Source organism: Oryctolagus cuniculus, chromosome 2, assembly GCF_051225735.1.
Source record: "Oryctolagus cuniculus isolate XC-2025 breed Fujian yellow rabbit chromosome 2, ASM5122573v1, whole genome shotgun sequence".
In the NCBI taxonomy this organism is placed as follows: Eukaryota; Metazoa; Chordata; class Mammalia; order Lagomorpha; family Leporidae; genus Oryctolagus; species Oryctolagus cuniculus.
The window spans coordinates 116,241,224-116,253,273 of NC_142868.1; the positions used below are offsets into that span (position 1 = coordinate 116,241,224).

A 12,050-nucleotide genomic window follows, 5' to 3' on the forward strand; every position below is an offset into this window, starting at 1 on the left:
AGCACATTTCTCTGACACTTGCACCCCACTCCGCTTTAACTGAGAAGTCCTGATGAATAAGACTGTGGCTTCCTGATATGTCCATGACTACAGAGCTTAGAGACAGTGCAGCATCTACAACCAAGTCATGAACTTTTAATCCTGGGCCAGCAGGGCGTCTAAGGGATTAGGCTGAGTGGGTAGTCCCTGAGCAGAATGTGTGTGGATTCCCGTCAATTGAGATGTTCAGTGACTGGGACTGAATTAATAAAGGCTTTACCTTGTTTAACAAAGAAAAATCTGACAGCATAATTTTTTACTACTTCCCTACTGAAAATACATTCCCCAAGTCAGAATTACTGGATCGAAAGATTTAAATATCTTACGGCACTTGAGATGTAGTGCATTCTAACTATCAACTTAAAACTGAAAGCACAATGAATAGTACTCCAAATTTTCCTCAACTCAGAACAGGAAAACACTGTTTAGTTGCCAAACTGCTGTTGATTTAATGCAGCATGAAGACGCCTTCCTCTGTGTGTCCTGAGTGCCAGCAAGGCCAAGTGATGTCCTACACACTCGTCTGCCACCTGCATCACCTTCTGAGCGACCCGCCCGCTCACTTCCCCGAGAGGCACGATGTCTTCCTTATATTCGAATGACTCCGTGGTGGAGCCGCTGACTGTGAGGAGGCGTCTTCCGGCCACAGATGCCCCCCCCCCCCCCCCACGGCAGGAGCCCAGCAAGGACGCGGGGCACTGCTACCTTTGTGTCTGCTTCCGTTCTGGAAATCTCTGTCAGCAAACTCCACATGCTCTGCTTCAGCTTCTTCATGTCCATCTTCTTGGCAGTCTTGGCATACTGAATTTCAATTTTATTTACCTAAAATAAGTAGAAGACAAAGGAAAACTAAGCAGAAGGAGAGAAAAAAATCTACCACCAGCTTACTGTAAGTCTGGAGTTCACCTAAAAAAAGGAAATCAGCTTCACCAAGAGTGAGAGCTTTGTTTTAGACAACTAGAGTCCCTCGTGTCAGATCTAATTATGAAGAATCTATATTTACCTGCAATTTCAGTGTAAAAGAGGTAAGTGGACCACATATTAGCCAAAATACCAAGCCCGCACCCTGGCGTGGAGTACACAGATGTTTAATGCATGCTAAGTTAACGTGAACTGAATGTGCCCCAGATTTCTCTGAGCCACGTGGGTAGCCAGCCTCACAGAGGTAGCACACACTCCGTCTTCCCTGCCTGTAGCCTCTGCCCACACCTTTTATTCGGGTGATCAGCTCTCCCTGAGTGGAATGGGAAAGATGGGCTGTTCCACACAAAGCTAACTAGCATCAGTTCACTTCCACAGCTCCAGTCAACGTTCATCCTCTGGCACACAATAGGTTAAAACTGAGGCGTGGGGTTGGTGGGGGGATCAAGCTCAGACCGGTGTGACTCCCACAGAGGAGGCAAATGAAAGACTCCGGGCACTTAATGCAACTCACCTTCTGAGGCTCAGCCAGCAGATTGGAGTCCCCGTACGTAGTGATGTCTAATCGTGGGCCTTCAGGAGTGTGGCCATTCTCTTGTGTCGTCTGAGGATGAGCTGTCAGGTCAAAGTCTCCGCCCGGTCCCACAAAGTTGTCCGACTCTTCATAATCACTGTCAGCAGCCTGGGCAAGGGGACAGCTCCAGTCTGGCAGAAGCTGCCAGAGGGGCTTCAAGACACCCCTGAGACAGACTCCGTGTTGACCACCCACACTCGTTAAGTGAGTCCTGCCAGGGTGGACTCCCAGCCGCCAGTCACCTTCCTGTCCCACACATGGCCAGCTGGGAGGGATCTGTTATCTAAGACCCCTGGACCAAGAGTTAAAAGGAATTCAATAATCACAACTGCCAGTGTCCTCTGTGACAGCCACCCGATTTAGGGCTTGATTTTACTGAAGGCACTCCCAACACCTGAGGAGTGCCCTGCATTCCTCACCCAGCACAAGAACTGGACGTTGCGGGGCCAGACAGTCGGCAGCAAGCGCTCACTACCTGGACTATGCCCAGAGTAAATGGGTTAGTACTTGGGGTGGAGGTGGGTGTGGGCAGGAGTCAGTTCTAATAAGCTTCCTGGGTGATTCTTGTGCACAATAAAGCGTCAGGGGCAAAGGTCAAGAGATCAGTCTGGGTTTTCACTAAAACATAGCAGCCTACCTCTCCTCCAGCTAAGAAAACAAGGTGAACACCTTCTGCGGTTCTTCTCTCCCTCCCCACATACCAGGCCTCAAATGAGCCTTACTATTTCCCCCTTTCTGTTAATTTTGCGATCCCATTAGCAGACTCACAGAAGGCAAATGGAAATGACTTGGTCCAAACCAAGATCTAAAAAAGAGCAGCAGCTCGTACAAGTTCAAAGCGTGAGAACCAGGACGAGAGCTAGAAGTGTGGTCTTCTGAGACACACCCAGAGGCTTCCCTCTGCCCCACTAGCACACATCACCTTTACATGTCTACATGTCCTGTCTGTCCAACTAAAACACTAGCACCTAACAGCAGGAGGACTGTTCGTGTTTCTTCGAAAAAAATCCCCAAACAGCCCAGATCTCTGCACTGCTCCATCACTTGTAGACTCATTTACGGGCGTGTGTGCCCTTGCTTCCTGCATACAGGGCTGTGGTAAGGCAGGCCAAGTCGGGGGCTGGTCCCTCAGCTCTGCTCAGTTCCTCTTCTCAGCACAGACCCTGTATCTACAAAATTTCCATCAGATTCAGAATTTCCTACAGCTTCTGCTACGTAGAAGCAGGGAACACGCCTCTTCTCCCCTTTACCTGTAACCCAGGGCAGAAGTTGGAGGTGTCGTTTGGGTTGTTGTAATCATAGTCTCCGAGTTCTTCATAATGCTCAGCCTTTGCCTCCTGGCCCTGGGCCACCTTAAGCAACTAGAATACAGGAAAGAACACATGCAGAAGGCAATGTCTAGACGATTTCTAGAAGAGCAGCTGCTAACGACATTGGGGAAAACAGACTTCAGTTCCTATGCTTGACTTGCTCCTAGAGTTAACTGTACCATTCAAGCAGAAGGGCCTGCCCAGTTGTCCAGCACCCAAGAACTCATAATGATGTGACCCCTGTATGTCACTGTGCCCACTTTTTTTCTTAAAGATTTATTTATTTGAAAGGCAGACTTGAGAGAGAGAGAAAGCTCTTCCACCCACTGGCTCACTACTCAAATGGCTGCAATGGCTGGGGGTGGGCCAGGCCAAAGGCAAGAGCCTGGTACTCCATCCAGATCTCCCACATGGGTGGCAGGTACCCAAGCACTTGGGCCATCTTCCTCTGCCTTTCCAGTCACATTGGCAGAGAGCTGGATCAGAAGTGGAGCAGCCAGGACTCAAACTGGTGCTCATACGTGATGCTAGCTTTGCAGGCTACAGCTTAACCCGCTGCGATACAACACCCCCACACGGCTTCACTTCTATACCGATCATAAGCGAGGCAGTGTGAACGGCACAAAGCTCCCGCTGAGTGGTTCTACAACCCCCGTGAGAAAGTCAGAGTGTCAAGCAATGATGAAAATGTGTGACTCCCCCCAGAGGGCCATATTTACCTCCTTGGCATTTCAGTGTGGAAGCGTTAGTGCCCGGCTTGCAGCCAGGTAAGGGATTTCTAAGTCTTGAGTGAGCACCTGTCCTACAGCTTTCCCTTTAGCGTGGCCTGACCCATCTGCTCTCTGGCACCTGCCCTTGGCTCGCACACGTTCCTCCTTGTGCTCTTCTCTCCACCACCCGCCCGAGAGTCACGTTACCAGCCACTTGGCGCCACATGTGCTCGGCAACAAGAGGCTTAAGGGAACTGACGCACAGCCTTACCCTGATGCCTGGTTTGAGATGAAGCTGCACCAGAGTGTCAACCTCATAGAGGAAATCTGTAGGAAGAGTGGTAGCCTTGCAGTTCTGGCTCTCCAAAGTGGACCTGGTCAGAACAGTAGCAGCCTTTAAAAAAAAAAAGTGCTGTTTAGGGGTCTTGAAAGATGGACAACACCTCTCATCTCCTGGAAAGGAGCCTGGGAAAGGCCTGGGCAGCCTCAGTGTACTCTCAGGGTCCCCACCGGTCTGCGCGAAAAGATGATTCTGCAAACACGGTTCTCCGTATTCTAAACTTGGTTTTTTCTGCTACTGAGTTTGAGGCTATTTCTAAACAGTCCTTTAGAGAACAAGGGAGAATGAAGCCATGCATTTACTCTAAAGTTAAACTTAAAATGGAATTTTAAAAATCACATCTGAAAGGGAGAGGGCTGCAAAGAGCAATTTTAAAAAGCACAACTGCTAATAGATCCAGAACGAACCTTTGTTTTTCGAAAATACACATCAAAGTCAATATCATCTTCAAAGTCAATCTCAAAATCCTTCTTCGTACTCTTCTTTCTGTTCTCTGACTGAGAGGCAGAATCTTCTGCAGAGAAGAACACAGATGTCAACGCTGCTCACTCTGTGGCCTACATGACAGCCTCATCAACCACAAGACAGCTTTTGTGCCTGAGCATTGTAACAGCAGGAATGTTACACCATACACCTCATTTTTGTCCTAAATGTATAATGTGTATTTTAACAAAACTCATTAAAAATGCATGCCAATGCCTTCCTTTGGAAGAGCAAATACAAACCTCACAATGCTGGCCCCGCTCTGCAGAGAGCGGGAGGGGGCTGCCTGTGCAGTAACTCGGGACGGGTATCCCCAGAGCCCTGGGATCAGTACCACCCAGGGCCACTGTCTAAAGTCACGGGGATACTAGGGAGCAGTGCAAGGTCCCGAGCCCAGTTCTTCTGACTCTTCCTGCTCAATTTTAATTGCTTACCCAAGCAGGAGGCTGCCTCACCTTCAAAAAGTTCATGCAAATGCACATTACGGAAAAGTTAGGCATGGGGTTCAAACAAATCTTGCATCCATATAAACTTCTTTCAGTGCTATTTTTCCATAAACTTTTTGAAGTGCCCTGGAATGAGTCATCAGTTTATCAGCAGGTGCACAGGGCAATACTGGCATTTCCCTTCCTCAGCTAACCGCTGACGGGTTGGTCATCTGCACTGCCTCTTCAAGTTCCACATAGAAATACTTACGTTTGGGTCGAGGCCTAAAGCGCCAGTGATCTGGGCCAGCCCACATCTTCATGGTCCGGGGACTGAAATAGGAATATTCTCCAGGTTTCATTGACAGCAGGGGGCACATGGTCCTAATGTCTCCATCTCCAAGGGAAATCACTTCCTCCCTATAATGCACATGAAATCATATTTGTCTATGTTCAATACAGTTGGGTATTTAAATGTAAAGAAGCATATATTATCAACGGAAACGCTAACAAATTCCCCAAATGAATGGCATTTCTAAAAGTCAATCCAGTATTAATATTTCATCATTGACAATCCTTTAATTCTTACTTTTCAAGTGTTTTTGGTCTCTTCACAATATAGTCATATCTATATACAAGTACTTTGGATATTTCAATGAGCTTCATAAAACACTAGTCTATTCTTTGAGTGACAAGAAAACAGGTGTAGACATTAGGTTGTTACATAAGGCTCCACAGCTGGTACAGTGCCAGAGCTGGGAGCCGGACACACTCCTGGAATCTCAGCCCTGTGGTATACAAGACTTTTTGGACAACATAATCCCTCCTTTTTTTTTTTTTTTTAAAGATTTATTTTATTTATTTGAAAGGCAAGGTTACAGAAAGATCTTCCATCTGCTGGTTCACTCTACAAATGGCCAAAACAACTGGGGCTGGGCCAGGCTGAAGCCAGAAGCCGGAAGCTTCTTCTTGGTCTCCCATGTGGGTGCAGGGGCCATCTTCCACTGATTTTCCCAGTCACACTTGCAGGGAGTTGCACTGGAAGTGGAGCAGCCAGGACTCAAACCAGCACCCATGTGGGACACAGGTGGCGGCTTTTCCCACTACGCCAGCCCCCACCTTCTTTATTTGCCGTCCATCCATAAATGAGGGCTCCAATAGAGAGTGTCATAGTTCTTAATGAAAGTGAGAAAGATGTTAATCCAACTTACACTTTAAGCTCTCAAAAGCTTTCAGAACTCTTTTAGTCTGTTAAGTCACCAGCTTTATTCTTTGCTGTGTGTGAAGCATCTAAGTGGCCAGTCCAGGAAGGTAGTTTTGGTTTGGTCTTTCACCCTTTCTACAAAGTGCTAAAACATGGGAGGCGGATTTTCCTAAAAGGTTTCAATGTGTAGAAAGCCAGTTAGTGCTGCTATACTGCCCCCTAAAGGTAAAAGAACAGGAAACTTCAGAGAATGCCTTCATAGTGTATTGAGCCATACATACAAATGCCCTTTAAATCAAGCCCTACACAAGGGGACCTCAAAAAGTTCATAGAGGGGGCCAGTGCCGTGGCGTAGTAGGCTAAGGCTCCGCCTGTGGCACCAGCATCCCATAACGGGCACCAGTTCGTGTCCAAGCCGCTCCTCTACAGCTTATGGCCTGAGAGGGCAATGGAAGACAGCCCAAGTGCTTGGGTCCCTGCACCCAGGTGAGACCCAGAAGAAGCTCCTGGCCATTGCCACCATTCGGGGAGTGAACTAGTAGATGGAGGATCTCTCCGTCTCTCCCTCTGTCTGTAACTCTGCCTCTCAAATAAATAAATCTTTAAAAGAAAAAAAAAAAGTTAAGAGTGGCAGGTGTTTGGCATAATGGTTATGGAATGCCAATCAGACAGTCTGGGTTTGCATTCCAGCTCTGCTCCCAATTCTAGCTTCCTGCTAACACAGAACCTGGGAGGCAGCAGCAATGGCTCCAGTAGCAGCTTCTCCGTCGCCCATGTGGGAGATCTGGATTGCATTTCTGGGCCCCCGTTTTGTCCCAGCTTAGTCCTGGCTGTTGTGGGGATTTAAGGATTGAAGCAGCAGATGGAAGCTCTGTTTTTCTCTTAAAAAAAAAAAAAAAAAAAAAGGCAAAGCAAAGCAAAGGCCTTGAATGTAATTGTGATGGTGGCCTGTGGCATGGACCACATGCACACACAACCAGGCCCCTGGTATTTAAAAAAAAAAAAAAAAATGTTCTTGGAAAAATGGCATGAAAAATAAAATAAAAAATAGAAATTTACTTATCATGAGCTCCGCCAAGCCTAGAAAACCTCTGTAAGTGATGTGCAGCCATTCAGTCCACCCCTAAAGAATGGAGCCTGGGAACTCTGACCACACCAGCCAGTCTTACATGATTTTCTGAAGAAAAACAGGGGCCCTGTACACGTGCTTTAGGATCAGGAAACAAAGGAGTCAGCAGGAGCCCCACCAGGAGCAGCTCCCAGATGGCCCTTGCTGGCCGAGGAGCGGGCAGGGGTGCTGCTGTGGTGGAGGCGAGCCTTGCTCTGGCGCTTTCGGTCTAAAGCTCTTGTGCCTGCAGCTGACGTGGGCACAACAGTTTCGGCCCCCACCGTGCACAAAGTTTTCTCAGCTTTCATTTTTTAGCCGGAACTGTGTGAACTACACCAGGAGAGATGTGTACGGTGTTGGCTGCTGCTTCTGATTGCTTCTTCAGCGATCTTCATCAGTTAGGGCATGAACAAGATCAACTTCTCCTCATGCAGTGCTATGGATAAGCTGCTCTGGAAGCTGCATTTCAAAACTGTCCCATCACTTTTTTTTTTAATCTTTATTTATTGGGCTGGCACTGTGGCCCAGTGGGTTAAAGCTGGGGCCTGCAGCTCCAGCATCCCGGCTGGAGACCTGAATGCTCCATTTCCGATCCAGCTCCCTGCTAATGTGCCTGGGATAGCACTGGAGGATGGCTCGAGTGCTTGGGCCCCTGCACCCACATCGGCAACTAGAACAAGCTTCTGGCTCCTGGCTTCGGCCTGGCCCAGTCCTGGATCAGAAGTGGAAGAGCTGGGTTTTTTTTTTTAAAGATTTATTTATTTATTTGAAAGTCAGAGTTACATAGAGAGATGAAATGGGGAGAGGGGGAGAGAGAGAGGTCTTCTATCTGCTGATTCACTCCCCAGATGGCTGCAATAGCCAGAGCTGCGCCAATCTGAAGCCAGGAGCCAGGAGCTTCTTCCAGGTCTCCCACATGGGTACAGAGGCCAAAGGACTTGGGCCATTTTCTACTGCTTTCCCAGGCCACACCAGAGAGCTGGATTGGAAGTGGAGCAGCCGGGTCTCAAACTGGTGCCCATATGGGATGCTGGTGCTTTAGGCCAGGGCTTAACCTGCTGTGCCACAACGCCGGCCCTAAGAGCTGGGTCTTGAACCAGCACCCACATAGCATGCTGGTGTCATAGGTGGTGGCTTAACATGCTACACCCCAACGCTGGCCCCAAAAGGGAGGACTTCTGCTCTATCCATGCAATCTTTTTTTAAAAAAACAAAAATGGGAAATTATATTTATGTATTCCTATATAATTAAAATACTGTAGAAAAAGTATCACATTCATAGTCTCTAAGACCTTGCACTACAACAGAATCTGATACCCAGCCCAAGGACTCAGGAACAACGAATGTGCTACATTGTGAGTCCGAGGGAGTCAGAGGTGGCTTCAGTAGCGCCCCGACTCAATTCTCAGGGATAGGGATATTTTTCTGTTGAAGCTTTACTGGTTGGGGTTGGCGCTGTGGCATGGCAGGTTAACACCCTGGCCTGAAGCGCCAGCATGCCATATGGGCGCTGGTTCTGGTACTGGCTGCTCCACTTCCGATCCAGCTCTCTGCTATGGCCTGGGAAAGCGTGGAAGATGGCCCAAGTCCTTGGGCCCCTGCACCCACGTGGGAAGCCCAGTGGAGGCTCCTGGCTCCGGATAGGTGCAGCTCTGGCCGTTGTAGCCAACTGGGGAGTGAACCAGCGGATGGAGGATCTCTCTCTCTTTCTCTGCCTCTCTTCTCTGTGTCTTTCAAATAAATAAATCTTTAAAAAAAAAAAAAAAAAGCTTTACTGGTTGGGTTGGAAATTTACAGGCAAAACACAGGGGCCAGTGTTGTGGTGCAGGGGATTAAACTGCTGCAGCGACACTAGCATCTCACACCAGTTTGAGTCCTGGCTCCTTCGCTTCTGATCCAGCTCCCTGCTAATGCACCTGGGAAGGTGGAAGAGGCCCAAGTGCTAGGACCCTTGCCACCTATGTAGAAGATCCTGATGGGAGCTCCAGGTTCCTGGCTTCAACCTGGCCCTAACCCAAACCTCGTAGCCACTTGGGAAATGAACTGGCAGATGGAAGATCTCTTTCTGTCTCTCCCTCTGTAACTCTGCCTTTCAAATAAATAATTTGAAAAAAATAATTATACAGTGGCTGTCCCCTGCACCCTCCGAGAACCTCAGCCTACCACCCAAAGTGCACTATGTACGGCTGGCGCTGGGTGACAACCGGCTTCACCCTCCGAGCCTGTTGCCTGTACCCTCATCTGTAGAATGGGGGTAGCAGTGTCTAGTTACAGCGTGGAGGAAGCATTTACTTTTATGGAGCCGGCATTGCAGCGTAGCAGGCTGACTTGCCGCCTGCAGAGCTGGCATCCCATATGGGAACCAGTTTGAGTCCCAGCTGCTCCATTTCTGATCCAGTTCCCTGCTGGCGTGCCTGGGAAAACAGCAGAAGATGGCCCAAGTACTTGGGCCCACTGAACCACGTGGAAGACCCAGATGACGCTCCTGGTTTCGGCCTGGCCCAGCCCTGGCCATTGCAGCTATCTGGGAAGTGAACCAGTGGATGAAAAATCTCTTTGTAACTCTGCCTTTCAGATAAATTAATCTTAAATAAATTTGTGTAGTACATAAATTGTGAAAAATGAATGTAAGGTAATTGGCACAGCATCTGGCACAAAATCAGAACAATGAGCTCAATATCAGATACTACTATTTATATCTAGTCCTACTTCTTCCTATGGCAGAAACAAGACCCCCCCTCCGCCAAAGCAATGACATCTCACACCTCACCACAGAAGGGTCAGGTGCAGTCCAGTTAAACACTGAGTTCTCGGGAAAGCCCAGAGTGATGCCAAGATGGGACTTAAGGATGCACAGAATCTTTGACTAGATCCACTGCCTCCTGCTCCTAACGCACCCAATAGGAGAAAGTCTAAGATTCTGTGTCCTTTGGAACTGGGAAGAGAAATGAAGACATTGTTCAAAATTCTCAGCAGAAAACATTTTCAAAAAAACAAATTGGAAGTCACTGAAGCCTCCTGTGACCATCAGACCCTCAGGTGTCACTTCACTGTGATGTGAGGACACATGACCGTTCTTTTCTGATACTTGAAAATGGCATTAGAAGAGTTCATCCCAAGGCAGGCATTTGGTCTGGCAGTTCACCTGCGATTTGGGATGTCAGCATCCACACTGAAGAGGCTGGGTGACAGCTCAAGTACTCGGATCCTGCCATCTATCTAGGACACCCAGAGGGAGTTCCTGGCTCTTGGCTTTGGCCTAGCCCAGCCACAGCTGTCGGAGGTATCTGGGGAGTGAACCAGTGGATGGAAGACTGTTCTCTAACACTCCCTCTTTCTCTGTCATTCTGCCCTTCCAATAAATAAATAATAAATAAATAAATCTTTAAGAGAGAGAGAGAAAGGTGACGGAAAACTCCTCTGGACCCTGAGAGCCTTACTGGCAGCTCTGGACTTGGCAGGGCTCCTTCCAGCTCCTGAGCTCTGTCTGATCACCAGCGGCGCTGTGGTCGGGTTCATCATTGGCATCAAAGTCGTCCTCGGGGGGCCCATCAGGGAAGTCCTCGCACTCACTCTCCTCCACCTCGGCGTTGATGTCGAACACCTGATCGTTCTTCTTAAACTTGTCCACCAGGGCCGACACAGACTGCAGAGACACAGAGGGTTCTCTAGCTCTCCTCACTCCTGCGGTCACCCAGTTCACCTTCCAGGGCCAGTTCCAGCCCGCTCCTTGCCCAGCCCCGCCTCCCAGAGCTAGCCTTCTCGGGACAATGACGCGCTGGCTGGGGAGGTTTACATTGTGTGGCACAGGATGGAGCTGTATTGTCATCAGGCACATTTTGTAAAACATGAAACAGGAATCTGCATCCATTAACTACATGTTTAGGGAAAACAATTTGCCATGGAGACCATTTGTTTTGGAGGTTGTAGTAAGTAGGCCAAAGGGGGCTGTGCTAAAAATACCCAGAGGAAAGCTTCACCCGGGGCCATTTCTCAGGAAACTGTGTGCCAGGGGACTTAACCCCAAACAGTAGGAAATTCTTCGAGCTTGACAGTAGCCTAAACACCAAAGCCACTGGGGTAGCCACACTCAAGAGTAAATCTGATTAAAAAAAAAAAAAAAAAGGCATTCGCACACGGACAGCAGGGCCGCCTCCCCCCAGGGAAGCAGAGGGGGCATGAGGCTGATCCCAGAGTTCACGCAGCAGCGTAACGGCCCTGCTGCTTCACAACCCTGCTCTTACCCCCTGCCCAGCTCTGCATCCTGCAGATGTGCCAAGGGAAATATTTTTTGTTCTCCTGGTTAAATACAAACGATGCCACAGTTTTGGTTCCCACTGGGCAGAACTAATCTTGGGCGATCCAACTGAAACCATGAAGCACTGGAAAAATTCCCAGAGCCCTTATAAGTCCAAAAGTTGACCACACCTCATTATGGGTTTCACTGTCCCACTTAGTGAACTGGAAGCCGGCCAGGGAAGGGCAGATCTGGCGATCTTCCACACACTGCTGCAAGGGAGCTGGAGAGGACAGCAAGAGCACACATTAGACTGGGTCAAGTATGCTCCCTGTGCCTTTTCTGTGGAGACGAAGGCCTGCAGTCCCCTCAGCGTCCTCCACAGACTCAGTGTCAACACTGGCCGGCAGCTGCCCTCAGCAGTGAGCAGACGCATGGGCGCACACCCACACGGCAGTCAGCTGGCATGTTGCCATTTCAGAAAATGGTGAAATACCACAGGAGAAAGCCGAGACACAACAGCTGGTTCTGAAAGGAACTCTACCCTGCACTATAGTTAAGAAATCAAAAGCCCTTTCTCTTGGGGCAGGTGTTGTTTGGGAACAAGTGAATCCTAAATAGGAGTGCTTGGGTTTGAGTCCTGATGCCAGCTTCCTGCTAATGTGCACCCTAGGAAGCAGCAGGTGACGGCTCAAGTAC

At 48.8% G+C, this 12,050-nt stretch overlaps 1 protein-coding gene across 1 annotated transcript in view; it reads right to left on the reverse strand.

The window, feature by feature from the left end:
- NCAPH (non-SMC condensin I complex subunit H) overlaps positions 1 to 12,050 on the reverse strand; it is a 29,540-nt gene that overhangs the window by 5,382 nt on the left and 12,108 nt on the right. Inside the window, exons 8-15 of the mRNA XM_008253794.5 lie at positions 11,543 to 11,634; positions 10,555 to 10,760; positions 5,074 to 5,222; positions 4,302 to 4,408; positions 3,826 to 3,948; positions 2,785 to 2,895; positions 1,475 to 1,642; positions 745 to 861 (exon numbers count right to left, since the gene is read on the reverse strand). Coding sequence (XP_008252016.1) covers positions 745 to 861; positions 1,475 to 1,642; positions 2,785 to 2,895; positions 3,826 to 3,948; positions 4,302 to 4,408; positions 5,074 to 5,222; positions 10,555 to 10,760; positions 11,543 to 11,634 — 1,073 coding nt within the window. The remainder of the gene's footprint in view (positions 1 to 744; positions 862 to 1,474; positions 1,643 to 2,784; positions 2,896 to 3,825; positions 3,949 to 4,301; positions 4,409 to 5,073; positions 5,223 to 10,554; positions 10,761 to 11,542; positions 11,635 to 12,050) is intronic.